The sequence below is a fragment of the Myotis myotis genome, unplaced genomic scaffold, assembly GCF_014108235.1.
Source record: "Myotis myotis isolate mMyoMyo1 unplaced genomic scaffold, mMyoMyo1.p scaffold_m19_p_7, whole genome shotgun sequence".
Classification (NCBI taxonomy): domain Eukaryota; kingdom Metazoa; phylum Chordata; class Mammalia; order Chiroptera; family Vespertilionidae; genus Myotis; species Myotis myotis.
The window spans coordinates 19499426-19522617 of record NW_023416379.1 but is presented as its reverse complement, the minus strand read 5'-3'; the positions used below and the strand labels follow the sequence as shown (position 1 = coordinate 19522617).

Sequence of the window (23192 nt, the reverse complement as noted above, 5' to 3'; positions counted from 1 at the left end):
CTAATGCAATAGCTTTTTAATTGGTCTCATCGCTTTTCTTCTTTGCCTGTTTCAATTCATTATATTCAACTCTATCATAATAGTTTTTCTAAAGTGTGGCTCTCATCATATCAAACTTTTCTTAATAATAAAAACTTGTAGTGTTTCTTTATTACATAGAAAATTAAGCAGCGATTTCTTAGACTGGTATTCAAAGATGTCTCCAATATGGCCTCCATTTTCCAATTCATTTTCATCAGCAATTATGAAATTCTATTTGAAAACCATGCTCCAAATTTTTACTTACTAGTTCTTAAACATGTCTTGTATTTTCTATTCTCTAAGTCTTTGCTCATATAATTTCCTACTATCTCCACCAATAAAAGTTCTTCAATCCACTGTTTTAGGATCTATTATGAATACTACTATTTCTTTTAACATATTTTGAAACCTCCAAAATCAAGGGTGATATTTTGTAACTTTGAATTCTCTTTACATTTAAGTTGACTTCTCTTAAGATACATTTTGTGTGCCCTGACCGGTTTGGCTCAGTGGATGGAGCGTCGGCCTGCAGACTGAAGGTTCGATTCTGGCCAAGGGCATGTACCTCAGTTGCGGGCACATCCTCAGTAGGGGATGTGCAGGAGGCGGCTGATCGATGTTTCTCTCTCATCGATGTTTCTAACTCTCTATTCCTCTCCCTTCCTCTCTGTAAAAAATCAATAAAATATATTTTAAAAAAAGATACATTTTGTGACCCTCTCCACCCTCTCTTTTATGTCATAGCTTTTGTTAAAGCTCGTCCAACAGTAAATTATCAATTAATTATTGAAATTTTCTAACCCAAATGATTCACATTTACAAAAAATATATTTTTATTGATTTCAGAGGGGAAGGGAGAGGGGGATCGAGATATAGACATCAATGATGAGAGAGAACCATTGATCAGCTGCCTCTTGTACCCCCCCTATTGGGGATCGAGCCCACAACCAGGGCAGGTGCCCTGACTAGACTCAAACCATGACCTCTTGGTTCATAGGTCGACATGCAACCACTACCCATAGTGGCTGGGCCGATTGGCTTACATTTTAATAAACAATAAAATAAATAACATTCTCTTACTGAAATTTGATCATCTAAGGGAGATTACAGAAAAATGAAAATAAAATTATTTTTAAAAAAACACCACTTAGTGCTTAGATGAAATAATAAATCACATATATTATCCTCATCAATATCCAAATTCCCTAAACATTTACATTGGATTCCCTATAAATACCTGTGATTTGTTAAACAATAAACAGGAGATTGTAGATGAAAGGGAGACAATTTAAATGAAGTTTTTAGAATGTATATAAAGCCAAATATTAAAACACACACACACACACACACACACCCAGTAAGTCATCACTGGTAAAATGATCTCTTCATCTGAGTTGTTTGCAGTTCTTATAAATTCAAGATAAGGATTCTATATCTGAACAAACTGTCCTACTTCTTTTCAACAGCAAATTCTTCGAGAAACACTGCTCCACCATGTAGAGACTGAAGTCTATAAATCACTTAGCAGAAAGTGTAGATATCCTTAACAAAAATGTAAATGAAAATACTTCGTGTTTTTTTTAACAATATATAAACCAATGCATAATGCTCAGACAGCACTGAAATAAAATATTCCAGATTTTGCTTCCCCTCATGGTTGTGTTTCCATGGTATCAAGTTTGGACCATTTTAACAGAAAGGGGGCTGTTTTTCTGGGAGATACTGACTTATTTTGGAGCATAGCACTAAGTCACCTTTTTACAATTGTACCATTTTAAAATTATTTTCTTGATAATTCTTTACCAATCAAGAATTAAACACCCAAAAATGAAGAGAAACAGCCAAAAAATGTGATATATATATATATATATATATATATATATATATATATACACCAAACAATCCTCATAGCTTGCATTTATGGCAGAGTTATATGCAAACATTAGACCTTTATAAAAATATATAAAATTATGTACATTTATTTCAAAGACATATGTTAACATTTATATTTTAATTAATAAATATTGTTTACTTGGGACAAGGTTTTAAAGGAAAAATGAACCATAAGGTATTATGTGCTCACTTTTGTCTTACTTTTATACTGTTAAAATAAATTTCTATCTTAAATTGAGATTTTTGTCTACAGGAGAAATATAGCCAAATCTGAAAGCCCATGTGCTACACAGATGGGGTTACTGACTGGGAAACATGGCAATAGTTCTCCATCTTACTTGTTGCTGGAAGAAATCAGAGGGCAAGCACATTGCTGACAGTCATTTGGCAATCCCTTGACAATTCCATAGTACCCGAGAGCACATCGCTCACAGAAGTCACCAGCAGTGTGATGTTGACAATTCTGTAAAGGAAAAGGGAGGAATTTGTTTTTAATGTAATGAGAGTTCTAATGGAATTTATCATACAGCTCTGCGCCTATGAGTGTATGTGTTCTTGTGAACACACACACACACACACACACACACACACACACCATTGACAGAAAACTCAATGCTTGATATACATATATATTTTTAAAACTCTTTCCTTTGAGAAACTAATACTGGGCTGTTATAACTCTACTGACAAGAGTTTTTGTTCTCCTTTTTCTATGTGAATGTCACTATAATTTTTTTTTTCTTACTCTAATGTCAGGAATACAGAAATTTCTAAAATTTATTATATCATTTGGCCATTGATATTTCTTCTTGACAAAGCACTGAAAAATGATAACAGTCCTGGAACCTGGTGCATGCCCATCAGTGGGCTTTCTGAAACTAAACCAGGCATACATTTTTTAAGAGAAAACAATAGAAAAAAAAACAAAAACGGCCAGTTTAGTTACCACCTAAAGAATGTTACTCATCTAATTCTTGCCATATGTTAATGGATCTTTAGAGAAAGAGAGGACCCAGTCTAACCTAGGAATCTCAGGTCAATATTTTCTTCTCATCTTGCATCATAAGAGGCACTAGGTAACATGCTTTAAGACATTCACATAAGGAATTAGAATAGTTTCAGAATTGTGTGTAAATGGTTTTGGAATTAAAACTCTCACGAAGTAGAAATGGATTTAACACATAGGATTTATATATGCAATAAGGACTGAGGAAGAGCTACATGCCAGGCACTGAGACAAGTAGTGAGAGGAATCAAGTGAGGGAAAAAGGTAAAATAACATCCTACCACCTAGCACGATACACAGTTATTACAATATCACTGACTGCATTCCCTATGCTGTACTTTACATCCCTATAACCATATTGGTACTTCCCTTCAACTTTTTCATCCAGTCCCCCAAAGTCCCTCCTCTCTGGCAACCCTCAGTCTGTCTTTGTTTCTATTTTGTTTGTTCCTTTATTTTGTTCTTTATATTGCACATAAATAATGCAATATCGACTGTTGTTTAGTGGAAATGTGACATTTAACTTCGGAAGTTGAGAAACAGGAGAAAACGGAAGGAATTTTGAGTGGGATTTTAGCTTGATTTTATGTCAGGATTTGGCGTGGTCAGAAGGATGACATAAACAGTATAAAAAATTGGGAGCAAAAAAGTCATTTAAAAAATAGATGTATAATGAGCCGATTTGATCAACTCAGCTGGAGCCACAGAGACACCTCTGGGCTCTGTATTAAACATAAACCACATCCCATATGCTGAGCTCTTTTCTTCATTCAGTCAATCAAGAAGCACGTATATATTTTTCATGTGTTTTCTAATGGATAGACAATATTTGGTATGGTATGTGCGGTCATTCATGATAAACAGTAAGTCAAATAACTTTTTCTACTGAAATTACAATGGAATTAAAATTAGTTTTTAGAACTTCTATTGACTCTTTTTGAGAGTTTACTTTATTCCCTGGGGGAGAAACCATGACATTACCTCAATGAATCTTAGATCTTTGGAGTTTTCTTTTACATCTTTAGTGATGCATTTGAAAACATATTGTATTACTTACAGATGCAATTTATACCTTAATGTAAAATCAAGTTTTTCTATATAGTGAGATATAAATCTCAAATATTCTAATTCTCCACCACACCCTCAGCAGAGGACAGCACCTATTTTCAGAGAAGAAAAAGTCCTCATTCGCGTACTCCTTCATGGCCAAATGACTCACCATCTTGCCTGCACTATTTTTCTATCACGTTAATATTTATTTCTATGTATAGGGAATGGTATTTTGTTGTTTGTCTAAAGCTACTCTCTTCCTAAATTTTGATTTCCTTACCCTCCTGCCTCCCATTTTCTCCAGCATCTGCATTGTCTCCTCCTTTGCTGGCTTTTTTCCATTGACATTTGAGGTTGGTCAAGTCTTTCCTATCTTAAGAAACAACAACACCGAGGTCTCAAGTCCCTTGATAACTTTTGGGCTATCTTTGATAAGCATTTAAAAAGCATTGTTTACATTCCTGGTCTCTACTTCCTCATCTCCCATTCATCCTTTAAACAGGCTTCTGATTTCAGCAATAACACAATTCCAGGCTCATGCATAAAATCTTTGTTGCTAAATTAAAATTTACTGGCAATTATCAGTTTTCATGATATATGAACTTTCTGTGGCAGCTGATATTTCTGGCCAACCTTTCATCAACATATCTCTTCCTATGGTTTCTTAATAGTAAATTTATTGATTTTCTCCTACTTCTATGACTTCTCTTTTTTATCTTCCTTCATGAACTCTTGCTTCCCTTTCTGTGTACTAAGAATTGGTGTCCTTGATCCAAACTTTGGTTCTCATCTCTTTCATTCCTTTACATTCTACCCTGGTGATTCCATCCATTACTACAACTTCCACTCTCATCTATGTACCCCAAACTGTAAATTTTATATATTCAGCACAGATATCTCTAATGATTTCCAGACTCACATTTCCATTTGCTTCTTGGATAGCTCGTAATGCATAACATAAGAGCACCTTGAATTTGAAATGACAAATACTATGCTCATTTCTTTAAAACCTGCAAATATTTCTGTATTTCCAATTTTATTTGAGGTCACTCTCACCCTCTTAATTGCCCAGGCCAGCAATCTAGAGGCCTTCCTCATCCCAGGTATCTACTTTATCGCCATATTCCACGATTCTATTATCTGTGTTTTTTTTTTATTTCCTTGCTGCTATTATTTTTATCTGGCAACCGTAATCTTTTATCTTATTACAACAGCCTCTTAGCTAAAGATCCTGCCTTCAAACTTCCTCACCCATTAATTTCCTCACACTAAAATCAGAGTGATCATTGTAAAGAACATATCAAATCATGCCACTTTCTTGCTTGAAAGCCCACACTAGTTCCCCATTGACCTCAGGAAGAATGACAGACTCTCTTGCATGGCAAGAAAGACCTTTACAATCCAGTCCCTACTTACCCCTCTAGGCTTACATCTAGCGACTGTAACCTTTGCACACTATGCTAAAGCCATATGTGACTGTCTGAAATTCTCAAATTATGTAATGCTCTCTCTCTTTTCATATGCATATCCCTTGTTCTGAAATAATTTTTCTCCTCTTTACCTGGCTAGCAACTATTTATTTCAGCTCTTATTATACATGTTACTTTCTCTGATCAATATTCTCCGATGCCTCAAGTCAGCTAAATGCTCCTTCAAGCTCAACACAGTGATTGAAACATGCTGGGCATCCAATGACTACTTTGAATGACTGAATGAATGAATGTACTTTCTAGGAAGTATAGATGAAACTGGTCAGGCTTCTTAAGATGAAAAAGGCCAAGTTTCAAGTCTAATGATTTGAACAGAAAATGTGGCTAGCAGGGCAAGATGATTTGTATTTTCATATTGATTTAAGTACCATAATCCTCTTTTATTCAGCCATCCAAAGGAACCATTATATTTTAGCAATAAAACAGTCATTCCATATTTAATAGTAGTATAGTAAAAAATAATGATTCTAAGACAAACTAATTATCTATGAATTCCAGTCTCAAATCATTCAGCAAAGTGTGAAAGGATGAGTAAGTGTTAACTGGGGAGTGTTTTCAGCACATATTTTACAGTTATAGAAATGGACATGCGACCAAAAGTACATGGGATCTTGAACAAAAATTTTTAAAATTTTGCTTTTGTAAAAAAAAAAATTCACTGAATAAATATTTTTTGTAAACTAATGCAACACTAATAACAAAAACACTCAAAGGTAATGTTAACCATTACTAGAAATAGAGATTCAAAAATATGGTTTTCTCCTCTCATAACTACTACTCTATAATTTCTTTACACAGCTAACAAATATTTTGACCTTCTCTGGACAGTCAATCTTTCAAAGGGTTGCTGACATACTAAACTTGGTTGACTGAATCAAATGTTCTGGTTAGAACCACAAACACAGCACATAAATCATGATGCTCTTTTTGAAACTTTTTGACATAGACCTTTTATATGACTTTCCTGTCTGTTTTGAAATAGTAGACATAATATTTCTGATGATATTTCTCTTGTGTAGAAATTAATCTTTAGGAAAAATTTGTTTTAGGTACCTAGTGAATAGTTCAATTATATTCTCAACAGTGATATGTGCTAGTATTTTTTCAATAATAGATTAGAATATAATTTTTGTATTTTTTGCATACGGGAAAATTGGAAATATATATTCCTTCTATTAAATCAAATGAGTTTAATATTAATAATATAGTATGTTAGACCTAATGTTAGAAGTTACCTAATCTAATCTGCTTTCCTTATAGAGTTATCGCCAAACTTTCCTTGATATATTATTAAATGCACAAATTCTTATAAGGCAGCCCTTTTCATCTTTTATAACTATAAGCTATAAAATTTCCATTATGATGAATAAAAGTTAGTTTCAGTCTTATTTTCAGTCAGTGATCCAAGTTCTGCTGTCTGAAGCTATGCAGATTAAATCTAATTTCCACTTTCCAGGAAAAGTCCTTAAATAGCTAAATGATACTATTATCCCCTAAATCGTTTTTCAAGCTAAGAATCTTCTTTTTAAGCTAAACATTTAACAATCCTGGTTACTCAGGATTTCTCTTAAAGTAGAGATTATTAGTCTCTACCTGTGATTTGCAAATATAATGAATGCACTTCCTTCCTTGATCTGGATTTATAGAAATGAATCTACATACAGTCAAGTAAAAGCTTCTATTTCACAGCAATTGCTATCATGTGTCATTTCCTGTGTTACTGTCGTTTCGGTTCCTTAAACTCTAGATATAAGCTCCTAGTGGGCAAGGCCCAAGCATCCCTTCCTCATCCTTATGTTCCTCCCACCTACCATAATGCCTGTGAATTGGCAATACTTACTAACAAATGCCTCAAGCATGAATAGACACGTGAACCTGCCTCAGTTCAAAACTCATCTTATAGTTCTACCTGTCATACTCTTTCATTCTTGACCACCTTTTGATTCTATATAACACGTTCAGCTTTATGTTATCTGAATGTTTGATAGAGCTCATCCAAATCACTGATACAGATTTTGAATATGACAGGGTCAAACACAAAGCTGATGCTTCATCCCTGGGGACATCTCTAGAAATTATCCTGTCAAATCAGCAACTTCTACACCCATCAAACCTGTTAACTGATAACCACCTGGCTCCTGTTATCAGCCTTTTTGAGGATATCATGAAACATTCAGTCAATGACTATTTAAATGCACCAGTTTGAATCACAGATCTAACCCTTATTGGCTTATGAGTTGAGAAAATTATTTAGTTTCTCTCAGTATCAGTTCATAAACTGTGAAAGAAAGAATAATCTTGCACAACTGGCATGGCTCAGTGTTTGAGCGTCAAGCCATGAACCTGGAGGTCATGGTTCAATTCCAGGTCAGGGCACATGCCTGGGTTGTGGGTTCGATTCCTAGCGTGGGGTGTGCAGGAGGCAGCCAATGGATGATTCTCTTTCATCACTGATGTTTTGATCTCTCTCTCCCTCCCCTTTCCTGTCTGGGATCAAAAAAATATATATTTTAAAAAGATAGAAAGAATAATCCTATCTACCTCATAAACAGAATACCAGAGAAAAATCTATCTACAATAGCCTTCATGGGTCCTGGAACATACATAGGATTGGACACATGGTAGCCAACATTATTATTGCTGAATTTAATGTCTGATGTATCACACTTTCTGATGAATTTGACATTATAATGGGTGTTGTTATGGAGGAGAAAAGGATGATGATACGAAAGTGGCAATGAGGAGCAGGGACACCTGCCCCACCATCAGGCTGAGGGGAATGAGGGATTGTGAGAGAAGGCAATGGCTCCCACTTGAAGGCACTGCAGGGGAAAAGTGTGTTGCAGGCAAGGAAAGAGAAGACAACATTAAGGGAAAAGGCAGGTTATGCAGGGGATTTTGCTGATGTGTGAGCAAGAGTCCCACCAGGCTTGCTGGAAAGGGTTCTGAAGATGAGGAGAGGTGGGAAATGGGTTCTGCAAAGGAGATATCCAGAGCTGTGTGGGGGTTAGGGAGTTAGGGGGACTCTAGATGCTGAATTTCTTGCTAGTCCTGATTGTTCCAAGGCAGGACAGTGGTGGTGGAGTAGGCTGTTAGTAGGAACAGACTAAAGTAACTAACTAACTAACTAACTAACTAACCAACCAACTAACTAATAAGAGCAGCTGGAATTCTAAGGGAAATAGTGAAATTATAAGAATAACCTATCAAAGATTGCAAAGATTTTAGAATATATCTAAGCACTATAATATGCTCATAATCCTATATAATAAAAGGGTAATATGCAAACTGACCCTAACAGCAGAACGACTGGGAATGACTGGTCACTATGACACACACTGACCACCAGGGGGCAGACGCTCAATGCAGGAGCTGCCCGCTGGTGGTCAGTGCGGTCCCACAGGGGGAGCTCTGCTCAGCCACAAGCCAGGCTGACGGCTCCCAGTACAGCGGTGGTGTGGGAGCCTCTCCCGCCTCCTCAGCAGCGCTAAGGATGTCTGACTGCAGCTTAGGTCTGCTCCCCGCTGGCAAGTGGACATCCCCCTAGGGCTCCCGGGCTACCAGAGGGATGTCTGATTGCCAGCTTAGGCCCAATCCCCTGGGGAGCAGGCCTAAGCCAGCAGGTGGTCATCCACGAGGGGCCCCACACTGCGAGAGGGCACAGGCTGGGCTGAGGGACTCTCCCCCCCTGCCCCAGTGCACAAATTTTTGAGCACTGGGCCTCTAGTATATACATAAAACTGCACCTATGGTATTATATAAATCATATCTACAAACACATGTATAACATTGGTAGGAAATAACCTAAATATAAAATGTTTATATTAAGTTGAATTCTGGATGGCTTTAATTTTTTTCTTAATACTTCTTTATAATTTTCAAATTTCTTATAAAAGGCTTATTTTTGTTTATAATCAGAAAAACCCTCGTGATTTTTACATTAATAGCTGTTTCCTCGGGTGTTATTCTAAGATGCTATTAATATTCTGTTTCCTGATGTGAGTAGTGGCTTTCCCAATCATCATTTCTTAATTATTTAAAAAATGTGTAATGTGATAAATGCCATTTTTGCTGCATGTTATATTTCTCTCTCTCTCTCACACACACACACACACACACACTCCCTGCAGGTTAGCACGCCTCTGTACATGGTATCTGCACTGGTGTAAAGAGAAATTAACACATGAACCATGTTTAGAAAGGCTCGGGGGAATACCTGGCATATGGAGGTCTCAGGGTCACAGAGGCTGCTGTGTCCATTACATTGACATGGAACACAGGTGCCCAGGGTTGGCCCAGTGGGGCGGACACCCGGCCCAGAACGCAGTCGATAAAATCCTGGCAAGCATGTCTGAAAGAAAAAGAAGCCAATTAGAACAGCCAACTGAGAAATCTTGCTTTGGTATAAACACTTTGGTTCTCAGTGTAGTTCCAAAGAAGGACTTCTTCCCCCGCCACCTGCATTAAAGGCAACATCACGTACAAACACAAGTGCCATTTTTGATTCCTAAAGTTTATTTCTGCCTGGTCCCTAGAGTGTACAGGCAGCATCCATATCATCAGATTTTTGTAACAGAAAGCTGTCACTTACATATACCACTCAGCCTGAAAATGCTTCAAATAGTCATCTTTTTCTTGAGAAAGAGGTTTGGTTTTAAATAAAATTGTCATAAGAAGTAAAGAGAGAATTCCAATATCCTTTACAATCTAAAATCTGCTCCTTTTGTGTTGGATGGATAACTAGCAAGTGTCCAACAAGTCTCAGAAAAAAAAAATCAAATAAATAAAATAGTATCATGGTTGCATTATTCATATCAGTATAATTGAAAGATTATAAAAGTAAGAAATTCAAAGTAATAAAAGCTCTACATGTCTTGGGAATATTAGGCTGCTAATAAAATTTATCTTTCCCTGGTCTATTTTATTTATTTATTTTGCAATAAAAACCAGAGAGTAGCCCACAGCTCTCATTCGCTGAGAATGAGAATAGTCTTTATGTTCTGGGCTCAGTCTCTGTATGTAAAACTGCTGCCTTTATCAGACACTGATTTATGAGTAAGAGTCAAGAGTTAGTTCTTCAGATACCACTGAAGATTACAAAGGGACTGCTTTATCACTCTGGCTCTGTAGGATTTTTTCACAGGATATCTTGTTCCCATTGTTAAAAGAAAAGTGACTGCTTAATCGGCAGGGGAAATACTAGTGGATTAAGAACTTCATCATGCCTCTGCATCCTTTTGGTTCTGGACTAGGTCCTCTCTAGTGGAAGAGGCAAAGTGCCTTACAAAGGGAAAAAGATCAATAGTCAACACATTCCTTGTTTGCTTTGATTCCCATAATGTGAAAGAACCTCAATTAAGAGTCCCTGCTTTTATCACAGCCTATAAGAAAGCCTAATGAGATTTAATAATGCCAGCTGATAAAACCGGGAATAGTATTCAAAATATTTTGAGCCTTACTTGTTTCATGGTGGATGTCTTATTCTATTTTAATAAGTTTATTCATATTATTAAAAATCAAGGTTGATTTTTCCATTTTTACCAAATAAGGTCTAGAAATTATGACTGAGGAATTCTTTTGAACATAACTGAAGAAACAATCCAAGGTGTATTTAAAAATATTATCCAGTGTGGGTTGTTCCAATTCTTTAGCATGCTGACTGAAGAATGAAATTGGATTTTCTTTATATGGAATTTAGCCTTGGATACCTATATAATTATTGTTATTATTTTCGGGGGTATATTTGTGTGGGGTGTGTGCACTGTGTGTGTGTGTGTGTGTGTGTGTGTGTGTGTGTAAAAATCGCACACAGTAAGTTTCTAGCTCTACTTTATGTCTCAAGTCTAAGAAGAACGAAGTTAAGAAATGGCACTTTAATTGAAGAATCATATGATATTCAATCTGATAGACTGAAATTTGAAGGTGCGTGCCACAGGTGACGTTTACTGTAATACACTCCCAATTTTTCCTGTTACTATGCCTCTTCCCTGGAAAGGTAGCAGGACAAAGTAGAAAAGCACCCCTCATGCAAGTCCAAGCTGGGTTCCAACCTCGGCTGCACACAGATCATCTGAGGAGCATTAAGTACTGATGTGGCTCCAACACAGAGGTTTAAATTCAATTAGCAGAGAGTAGAGCCAGGGTTTGTTTCCAAACTCTAGGAGGGTCTAATAAGCACAGGACTGAGACTTGCCCACATGCTCCTCCTTCTTGGCTGGAAATGCATGCAGACACTGGTGACTACGGAAGCCCTTGGCCTGAGGAGTTAGTTTTGTTTGAAGGATACAGGGAAGTCTCTTGTCACTGAGATACCGTTTTCATCATTCCGTGAATGAGCAGGTGTATGAATCCAAATGATTTCTGAAGTTCTAACCAGTTAGATTACTTTTGTGTCCTTATTAAAGTTCTAAGAGTTAGCAAGGAAAAAGAGACTTCCGTGATGCAAGTAAGAAACTTTAAAACACTTTTTTTTAAAAAAAAAAAAAAATAGGACATTTATTTCTCTTTAATCTCCTCCTTTCCTGGGTCCTCTTTGTATTTATTGTTTCCATTAACAAACTTAAGTGTGTTTTTCAATAGCAGATGTCTTTCTTCTCAGCAAACTGGGACAAAATTCATGAGAATGATTATATTTAAGTTTGGAAAAAGAGAGGAAAGATAATAGCTACTTTCTAAAGTCCTGTCTAAAATCCTTTCTGGAACACAGTAGAGAATTTTTTTAAAAAAGCAAATAAACACTGTTCTAATCTTATCCCTTTATTTCTCTAACTCAAACTCAAAGTTTCCTTGTGATGAAATTATTCATTGGTCCAATATTCTTCTGATTTCCTTCTATATGTAGTTTATTTTCATAGTATAGTATCTCATCAAAATATTAGAATCAAATTTACACAAAAATGTGGGAGATAGACAGAAGGGAATGGGAGACAGAGAGTAATAAGCCAATATACGCCAGGTGCAGAGTTCTCAACGCCCCCTTATTTGCTCAGAGTTTAACAATAAAAATAGATATTTGTATTGTTGACAATTAAAACACTATATCTTTACACGGGTTTTGCAATCAGGCAATCGTGAGTTTAATTCCTGCTCCCCACTTACTACACATGATTTTGTGGAGGTCCTGAACATTCTGGGCCTGAGTTTCCTCACCTGTAACATAAGGATACTGTATAGCATAATAGTTGGATATAAGTATGTTTTGGTATTTTGAAACAGACATGCCTAGATTTAAATGCAGTTTTGCTGTTTTCTAGCGGTGGGATCATGAGCACGTTTCTTATCCTGTCTGGGCTTCCATTTCCTCATCTGTAATAACGGGATCATATTATAGCCTCAGTGATGTTGGTATAAGTGTACTAGAAAATATGCTTGGCATTGTGCCATACACAGTAAGAACTCAATAAATGGTGTTTTATTTTTTATAGGGTTGTTATGAGGATTAAGTGAGATAATGTATGTTTAGTGCTTAACATACAATAAATCAAAATGGGTGCTTCTATCCCCAGGTAATTTTTAAATATAGTCATTGAAAATAGACTAAAAATAAAGGCAACAGTGATTTTCCAAGTTGCATTGGGAAACAAAATTACAATGTATGCCACTTACCCGTACCATTCCTCAATATCTTGTATCTGAACAGAATATTTGGGTCTTTCATGTGCAGCAGAAATAATAAAGGGTGCCCTAAGAGGTATGTGTATGTAAGAAAAAAACCTATTTTCACTATTTTGTCCTTTGAATTTCATGAGCTGATCACGTGTTTAAATTATTTGGGGATTAAAAACAATATTTTTACCCCACAGAAGTGACAGCTTTTGAGTGGTGACCCAGCAGACAGCTATTCAACTGTGAGCCAAACATCCTATCAAATCTGCAGGAGGGGAAATGACCAAAATATGACGTAGAGATCAACCATTTCTGTTTTCCATGATCTTACTGCAGAGAGGCACATATTCAATGGTTAATATTTCCTATTTCTGCACACAATCTAACCTGAGTTTAGGTCTGTTTAGACAGCATTGTTAACTGAGAGGACGATGAGTAGCTGCTTCTATATTTAGTACATTAAATTCAATGGCTCCCACACTAATATGTGTGGTGAGAAAATTGTGTCCTTTATTTGACTTCTAAAGGTAATATGGTCTCTACTTCAAATCATAAATTGTAATAAGTAGACATTTCCAGAACTAACATTTTTAATGAACAGGCCTGTAATGTCATAACACTGCACGTAATAGGCAAAGGCTACGTGTCATCCCAACTGGCTGTATTTTCAGTGGTAACTAACACTTAATTTTGTTTATTTGCACCATATTTTGGGTAAAAACATGAAATGAATACCTTGTAATTGCAGACGTTTTTAGAATACCATACATTTGGTGAAAATGTGGTGAAGGAATTGCTTTGTGTATTCGTGACCCAAAGCATATGTTACCGGAATGGGATGCATTATTTCAAAAATGTCCTTAGCTCTTGCTTTGATGATTAGATTTTATGCCTGGGTAATTACACTTTAGAATCACGATGAATTATAAATAAGATATATAATGGATTAGAGGCAATGGCTTGTGGAGAACACCTCAGGTACCTTATTATGAGAGTAAGTCTTTATCCCCATGATCTCTCCACTAAGATATTACTGTAATTATTGTCTGTAAATAGGAGCTTAAGTGAAATTTACAAGAAATAGGTGAAGCCACAAATATAGGTAGTAGTTTGTATGTGGTCCCAGTTTTTCTTGATTTTCTTCATTTCTCACTTGCTTCATTTGTGCTAAATTACATTTTCATATAAAGATAGAAAATTACTAAGATTAATGGGAAAACATGTTTTAGAGTATACTATCTAAAAAGCCTACTGATCACAACAAGGAGAGTTTTTAACATTAAAAACATGGAATAGGAAGGAGACATTAAAATAATTTACTGCTCCACTAACATTTTTGTTTAATAAGTGAACAGTAGTATTATTTTAAATAAATGCAGAAAAATATATAGCTGTAGTAACTTTCTCTTCAAGATAGTTAGAGGTCAATTTTGACTACTTACTGAATATCATCTACACCACCCTAATATTGCAAAATCAGAGAATTTTGGAACTTCAAAAGCCAATCTCCAATTTTTTATATAATTTATGTATAATTTTTATATAATAACTAAGGCCTATAGCAATTAAGAAATTGACCAAGACTACATAGTAGTCAACAGTATAGCCAAACACTCCTTAGGATAAGAAAAAAAAATCACCTGTTTTCTAGAAAAATCTTAAGCTCTTTTTGTCTTCTACTTTTAAATCTTTCATGCTCATTGGAAAGATAGCATATTTTTTTTAAAAAATTTTATTGTTTAAAGTATTACAGAAGTCTCCTTTTCCCCATTGACCTCTCCCCAGACGTCCCCACCCCCCACACATGCCTTCACCCCCCTTCTGTCTGTGTCCATTAGTTATGCTCATATGCATGCATACAAATCCTTTGGTTGACCTCTTACCGCCTCACCCCCTGTCTTCCCTCACAGGTTGGACTGTTTGTTTTATGCTTCTATGACTCTGGTTCTATTTTTGTTCATCAGTTTATGTTGTTCATCATATTCCACAACTGAGTGAGATCATGTGATATTTGGAAAGATAGCATTTTTATATGTGCCACACTCACTGTCATTTTTCATATATACACTATGTGTATTTGGGTAGGTTGTGTATCTATTACTTACTGGTGTGTGTGAACAAATGTATATATGTGTATGTAGAAGATCCAATTTAAGAATGAGATGGGTTATTTGATGTTATTAGACCAAATGAACACATTTGAACAAATACTGCCCTTCAGAGCAGTCACAAGCAAAGCTATAACATCATTCCAAAGATGTTTCACAAGGAATTTGAAGTTATTCTTAGGAAATTGCCCTTTGAAAAACCTGGAGTTTAAATAATGGTTACTAAGTTGAATGACACTTCAGTTTACAATGGGGCTTTTAACACGCATGTCTTCATTTAAATACATCCTCATGGTGACTGTATAGGGAAACAAACTGAGATGCAGAAACAGTGCCCCTAGGAGGATTCAGCAAAACCAGCCCACATTTCTTTTCACTACCCCATGACACCTCTCCAGAGATTTATACTCATCATTTTTAAGTTGTACATTAGTTTTGACCTGGTAGCATCACATGCCTCATGTACCATACTTCATATAAAACTTCTCAAATCTTATTTACAAAAGATGCATACAATTATTTATAAATAAATTAATACATGGATCTGTAGCTACTTATTCCATTAATAACAATATTCACCTAATGCAGTTTTAGCATCTCTAACTGTTTAGAGGAACTGCCACAAAAATAAATCAGGTGTAATAAATGGGCCTTATAAAACATTACTTCCTGACTGCTTCATATTTTTACAGATTTTTCAATTTTCATAAAATATTTCCCTTCCAATGCGATCCTTACTAATAGGTAACAACAGCATCATCCTCTTTATTGTGTCTCACACTGTAAGTGGAAAATCAAATAAAATAGGGTAAGAATATGCATGAAAGTAAAACTGATTGCAGCAGAGGTAGCTCGGAGAGTAGTTAAGAGAGTTGGGCTTGCCCTGCTGGCATGGCTCAGTGGTTGAGCGTTGACCTATGAGCCAGGAGGTCATGGATCGATTCCAGGTCAGGGCATATGCCAAGGTTGCAGGTTTGATCCCCAGTGGGGGACGTGCAGGAGGCAGCCGATCAATTATTCTCTCTCATCATTGATGTTCCTATCTCTCAGCCCCTCTCTCTTCATCTCTGAAATCAATAAAAATATATTTTAAAAAAGAGAGAGTTGGGCTTAAACAGGTAAGTAAGAGCCAGCTTACCTCACAGGACAAACCGGAATAGCCCGGAGGACAATCACATCTTTCGATCAAGTGAGCTGGAGGAGTCAGTGCTGTTACAGGTCCTTGTTCAGCTACCTCCATTGAGATTTCAGAAATCCTGGACACAGCAAGCAGATGCTTATATTACCAGTCAGCAAGTTAAGATCACCCAGCAAACAGCCAACCCTACGAGAAGTGTCCTCTCAAATTTTTGCCAATAACCTTAAGCTCATTCTATTGTTTTGAAGCTGCCTATATTTTAGAAACTTATGTGCCACACCTTATTCCTGCATCTATGCTTCCTCAAAGGTTGAGATTGCATATTAGCAAAATATTCACATAAATCATAAGGAATTTCATAAATTAGATGTCTGATGTCCTGTTGAGAAGTTATTATAAAGATTTCCCCTCCACTTTTTAAAATGCGAGTGGCTTCAGATAGGCATGGCTAATTAATTAGACATTTACATTCTTTCAGACAGACAATCCATGGTCATTCCCTGTGAGAATATCTCCCATAGTCACTAGCAAAATTGCTTTTAATTTACAACTGGTGCTGATTTCTTCCTCTTGAGTGTCTGAATATCCTTTCTTAAACTTTAGAAAACAATGATTCAGCATAATAGAATAATATTGATCTTTTTATGATGATAAAATATTTTCAAATTAGTATTTTGTTAGCTTTATTAAATGAGTCTTTCAAGCATTTTAACTTTCTGCTCCCTATTGGTGGAAAGGTCCTTATAATTGAAAAAAAAAGATTCACAATGAAAACACTGATGCCCCTTTTAGTAATTTGAAATTATGCATTAAAATATATGCAGTTCATAAACTCAGACTATTTCATGACTAAGTGATAACATGAAGTGTTCTGCAAAGAAACGTCTAAATGAGACAATGAATAGTTTTGCTTGCATAAAAGGCACCTTTGATAGTTTAAGGAGCTTGAATCATAAACTTTACAACAGGCATAGGTAGGTTTTATTGACACTAAATTATGAATGCACATTTTGACTTCGCTGGCATTGTAACCTGCATTTTGAAGATCAGACAGCTTTTGTTCAACACACATACAGTTAACATTCTGATTTCCTTCTCCTCTTCTTACAGGACGCATAGCAGCTGTGACCTGTAAACAAACCACTCCCCTCCCAGGAGAAAGGCTCCACCTTTATGGGCCTCTGAATTCCCCGAGGGAGGAGAAGGCAACTTGTTTGTGGACATGTCATCCCCCTGGAAATTTCGTGGTGTTTATAACCTGTGGATTTACTAGAACAGTCTTTCCTTCTCTTGCACATGCTTGAACACAACAGACTAGTGAGTATTTAAAAACCAAGTGGAACTTGAATGGTGTCAACAACAGATATTTCTACAATGCATTGTGGTTTTTTTCCTTCCCAGGAGATGAGAGAGCAACTGCTTTCCCTGAATTATGGATTTGGCCAAACTCAAGCTTTTATCCAAATGAATACTGAAATGCAAAGTTGTTATGTCCTTCAAATAAATGTAAGAGAAGACAAAAGCAAAGAGGGGAAAAAAATAGCCTTGACAATATGTACAAAATCTGAATCTCATAACCACATGTATAAATAACTCAAGTGCTCCACTTCTGAGACTACTTAACTCTAACTGAATAAAGCTGCAGGGCTCTGTCTTAACTACTTTGGGGGAAGATTCAAGCACATTTTTGAACTTTGTCACAATTCCACTGTCTTACGACAACAAGTGCTGCTCCACAGATATATGTGTCCTTATTGTTGCTAGACGATGATTATAGTTTTTATTGAGCCTAGAAGAAAAGTGAAGTCTTTTATTTATTCTAAAGTTTCAAAAATGGTCTCTTGAGCCAGAGGATATTATTGTGAGGGATGTGAAAAAAGGTAATTAGGGGAAGAGACTTATGAGGAAAAAAGGCAACCTCACAGTATAAGAAAATGGCATCTGGGGGAGAGGCAAGGAAAGTAAAATGAAAAATTCAGGACAACATTGTTTCTGTCATTTCCACTAGCAAACGTTCTGTGCACTAGCAAACTCTTCTACTGCAGCCCAGCACAATTTGCAGAATAATGTTTGCACACTCAACACTGTCTTCCAAGCGCTGTCTTCCAAGCACATGAAAGAAAAGGATTTTTGGGTTATATGATTAGTATAGTGTGAACATTTGAAATATTGGTATTTTTATATTCATTGGTTTGCCAATGAGAGGTTTCATAATTTTTTTGTTTTGTTTTGTTTCCCTGGTCTGGTCTACAGATTTCTTATACGAGATAATTTTCAAATATCTATTGATTCCATAGTCTCACAGGGCATAAGAGAGAAAATGAAGTGCCAGAGAACTGGAAATTCGTGTATGAAGTCAACTCAACTTTCTGCCTCCATAGTGTGAAACTTAATTACCTCGGTGTGGTTCTTCATTTTATCTTAGTGGGTAACTTGCTCCTTCGACTCAAGGAACATGACTGTGTGTGCTCATGATGTTGAAGTCTCATGGCGTCTCCATCATCTGTCTGCTCTTTATTACATAATTTTTAAATGTATTCCTTGCTATGAATTCCTTTTCCCATGGTTTTTGAACATGCTTACTTCTCTTTCAAAGTAAACAACCATCTCTTGAACGTTGATATTATTTCATTTCTCCCTTTTACAATTATGTTTATGGAAACATTAGTCTACACTCACTATATTAGGTTCAATGTGTTCCATTTATTCCTCAAAACTTTGAGACTTAAAACCCCACTAAAACTGGTATAAAGCATGTCACCAGTATGATCCTAAGTGTTATTATCAGCAAGCCTCATTTTCATTGACCTGTTAGGATCATATGAAAATATTATAGCCCCTTATAGTATTCCTATCTTTTGGCTTCCATCATTTATTCTTGCTCGTCTATTCAATGTGGTTCCCAATCCTTTTACATCATGATGCACAGGGAAAATGACAATATCGTATGGTACACTGGGGTGAGGTGAGAATGCTCAGGGGTCAAGGAGTTAGGACCAACTCGTCTCTATCTGGTGACCCTGAGGGTTTAACGAGGTTATTTTCTCAGCAATCATGCAGCCTATTTATAGCACAACAATTAATTATCTCTACCCTAAAGGACATCTCTTGAATTTCTGACTGGCATTTAAAACAACGTGTCAAAGGTCAATTCAACATTTTCCCCCTTAAACATACTTTTCAATCTATTTTCCTTTTGGGGGGAATAGCAGTAACTTCCACCAGGTGACCTAAAAGCCTTTTTTAACTTTGTCTTCTGTCACCACACTCCCAAAACAAATGCTTTTAAATCTTTCTTGTCTGATGTCTTATCTTCCCTATAGACTCTAGAATAAGAAATTAACTTGGATCCTTTCTAGTATAGTTTACCTGCTTTGTCTAATCACATTTCCATAGGTAGCCTTGATAAGTATATAGTGAATGTCATATAGTACATCTAAGAAGTCTTCACGGGTCACGGTTCTACTGACTCGAGGATCATCACCATAATATTTCCATTCTCTCTGTTAACAAGAAAATAAACCACTGATGAAACTGATTGTAAAACCACTGACATCCTTGCACCAAACAACAAATACCCTTACCTCTGTCATTTCAATTTCATGCCTTGTCAGTTGGCCAATGAGAGGAGCGGCCGTATGCCTGACGATAATTCTAGCATGCGATGGAGTCCCACCTCGGATGATAACTTGAGGCTTATAGGTAGAGACACCTGTCTCTTCTCGAGCCTCAAAATAGATGGCATACTTGAGTTTTCCACCATAGGCCATAAGCTGACAAAATAAAGTGAGGAGCGATGAGTTGTTAGATAAATGTCCAAATGGAGTGATTCCAAAAACATGTTTTACTTTGTTCTCATGTGACTTCGAAGTTCTTGTCCTTACCTTCTTTCCTTCAAATTGTTCTGGCAGTTTCCAATAAAAAGGCTCGAAACGGAGATCCTGGCTCACCAGATCCATGCGGGCAACAATCTCTGGATCTTGAAAAGCGATGCCTTTGGTGGTTGTGTGCTGCAGTGCCTCATCCACCAGGGGCAGAATGGTCTGCTCGGGCTCCAGAGACACCTGCAAGGGGTCAGACCACAGCAGGAGGCTGAGCTCAACTCTTCGGGGCACTCCTTTAAAACAAGTTACGGACGGACTGCATGTCTATCTGCAGGGCCACACCCAAGCTGATAAGCTGTCTTCACAAGAAACCGAACTAGTGCCTAGTGAGCAAGTAGAGCAAGGGAATACATCTTTCTGACTTGTTTGCACAGGGAAAACCACGTGTCTGAAAATTGGAGCCTTTTACACAAAAAGGTAGGAAAGGTAAAAGGAACGTGTAAGAAAAAATGTACATGCTTCCATGCTAAAAATCCATGATTCTCTAAGGCGGGTTTGGAATAAATGTGCAAGCCTGGTGTTCATTTGTGTTGCACTAGCAGATCAAATTCACGCTCTGGTGCCCTGACGCTTCAGCATGCAGCTTCTTCCCATCCCAAACATGTTTCCCTTACAATGTTTCCCTTTTTCACTTGGCATCCATTTCTGTATCAATGATAAATGAACTATTTTTAAGGACTATTTAAAAAGGCATTTATATCAACCCTCTAATGGCACATGGCCCCTTCAGCATTTCTAGATGTGCGCAGGGGAAAAGGTTGCTTAAATGTTTTGCCATTTCCTCCTCGCCCTCAGTGGCTGGCTAAAAGACGCCAGCAGGGCTAACATTATACCATTTCATGGCTCAGCAGGTCCTTACTCACCCACGCACGGATCAGGCCTTTCGCTTCAGAGCACTGAGTAGTGGCTCCGAAGCAATAGCAGCTGCTGCAGCCAAGTGGGTTCTTGGCATCAAGTCCGAATGTGCCGGGCTGGCACCTGTCACAGTGGACACCTTCCACGTTCACCTGATGAAAGATGAGAGCTCCTCAGTGTTCTTAACGGTGAAGTTACGAGAGAATTAAACTTGAGAATGAATAACAGGGGCACACTTTTAAAAAATTAAACAAAAAAGACCACCAAGTATTAGACTCCCAGCTCAAGTGGTACATGTAGTTAGTCTCGTTAAGGGATGAAACCGTGGGTCTAAAAATGCTTAATTTATGCATAAGTACATAATCAAGGATATTGTATATTGTTTTTATTTAAATCTAAGCAGCACATTGTCTACTATGCTGCTGTTAACGATATGAAAGAGTCATGAGAATTTCAAAAGCAAAATAAAACATCAATTCCTAAACAGTGGTGTGATGCAAAAAAATAGATGCAAAAACAGGATGTTAAAATGTAGATTTATATAATATCATATAATGTATACATACTCGTATAATGTATATTAAATATAATGTGTGGTCACAATTATATGTAATAAGGCAGCATTGTACTTTGGGTTTTGGTCAGGGCCCTCAATGGCAGAGGCTGCTCTTTTCTGAAATTCTCAAGATTATTTTAACACGTACTCCCTGGATTTCATCCTCTTGCTTCTCTGTCCTCCCTGTAATGACGTTTTTCTTGAAAAGATATCTATGACTCAGTCTTAGCATTTACCCTGAAATTGATTTTTCAGATATATCTAAGAGGGAAATAAAATCTCTCTCATCCTTTTTAATTGGCTGTTTTTCTACACCATTTAACAATATTAATGAGGGCTGAAATTTCCACATTGTTACTGTTTGTAATGTCAGTGTTTATATGTGATGAAAATTTTACGAAACCTCACAGCAGTAAATATATTTTTCAGTGTACAGTGGTTGCAGATTAATTTGGGGAGTAATGGGTTTTTTATAAGCCTTATTATTTAGCTGTGATTTTTCTCTGATGATGCTTAGGAGAGCTGTATTTTTCTCTCCTCTAGATTATTGTTATTTAAGCTAAGTGGACATGTACAGAATAGTTTACTATTGAAAATATGTTCCATCTACCAACTAGAAAAAAAGTAAGTCTTTGGTTAAATACAAGTTCTTAAAAAACCGTGTTTATCTATATGCCAATGGACATTTATAAACAAAAGCATTGTGTCTATCAATGAGTTTTGTTTTATCTATTTGTTTAGCTCAATGAAGCAGGATAATGAACACTGACTAAAGTTAATACTATTGCTCTATGAAAATAAACTTGAGGACAGTTCTCCTTAATGCAGCAGTTCTCAACCTGTGGGTCGCGACCCCTTTGGGGGTCGAACGACCCTTTCACGGGGGTTGCCTAACACCATCAGAAAACACATATATAATTACATATTGTTTTTGTGATTAATCACTATGCTTTAATTATGTTCAATTTGTAACAATGAAATTGGGGGTCACCACAACATGAGGAACTGTATTAAAGGGTCGCAGCATTAGGAAGGTCGCAGCCTTAATGTATTTTGGCAGCACTTACCTTACAAGTGCACTGTCCAGTCTGATCCATACAGGCGCATTTTTTAGTCTCTGAATCACAGGTCGCATCATCAGTCCCGGGCAAGAAGCAGTTACAGGGGTCACAGTGAGGGTAGTTCCAGTAACCTCGACTGCACTCTGTACATTTTGCACCAGCGAACTTTGGATGACAGTTGCACTGCCCCGTGTTTATATTGCATTGGAAATCCAAGGATCCCACCGTGCTACAGTTACACGCCTACGGAGGAGATAAAAACAGCAACGGCTAACACCGTTTCCTGGGAAATACCTTAAAATTTTAATTCTAATGTTTCTATGCTCCCATTAAACACATATTAATCATATGTCTATGATATGCCTTTGTACTGTTCTAGTTTAGTCGCTTGGGAAACATCAGTGAACATAACACTAAAATTGCTTCCTGCATTTACTAAAACATATGAGTGTCCAGAAACCATGATGCTATTGAATAAGAATGGAAATGTACTTTCCCTGCCTTTTTGTGGCAAGGAGGAATTAA

At 36.7% G+C, this 23192-nt stretch overlaps 1 protein-coding gene across 7 annotated transcripts in view; it reads right to left on the bottom strand.

Annotated features, from left to right (window-relative positions):
• LAMA2 (laminin subunit alpha 2) overlaps positions 1-23192 on the bottom strand; it is a 480022-nt gene that overhangs the window by 143031 nt on the left and 313799 nt on the right. For all 7 annotated transcript variants that reach the window (XM_036316421.1, XM_036316415.1, XM_036316414.1 and 4 more), the window contains 8 exons: positions 22674-22910; positions 21059-21202; positions 20196-20375; positions 19896-20084; positions 19681-19814; positions 16312-16429; positions 9677-9811; positions 2253-2377 (listed from right to left, as the gene is read on the bottom strand). In XM_036316421.1, coding sequence (XP_036172314.1) covers positions 2253-2377; positions 9677-9811; positions 16312-16429; positions 19681-19814; positions 19896-20084; positions 20196-20375; positions 21059-21202; positions 22674-22910 — 1262 coding nt within the window. The remainder of the gene's footprint in view (positions 1-2252; positions 2378-9676; positions 9812-16311; positions 16430-19680; positions 19815-19895; positions 20085-20195; positions 20376-21058; positions 21203-22673; positions 22911-23192) is intronic.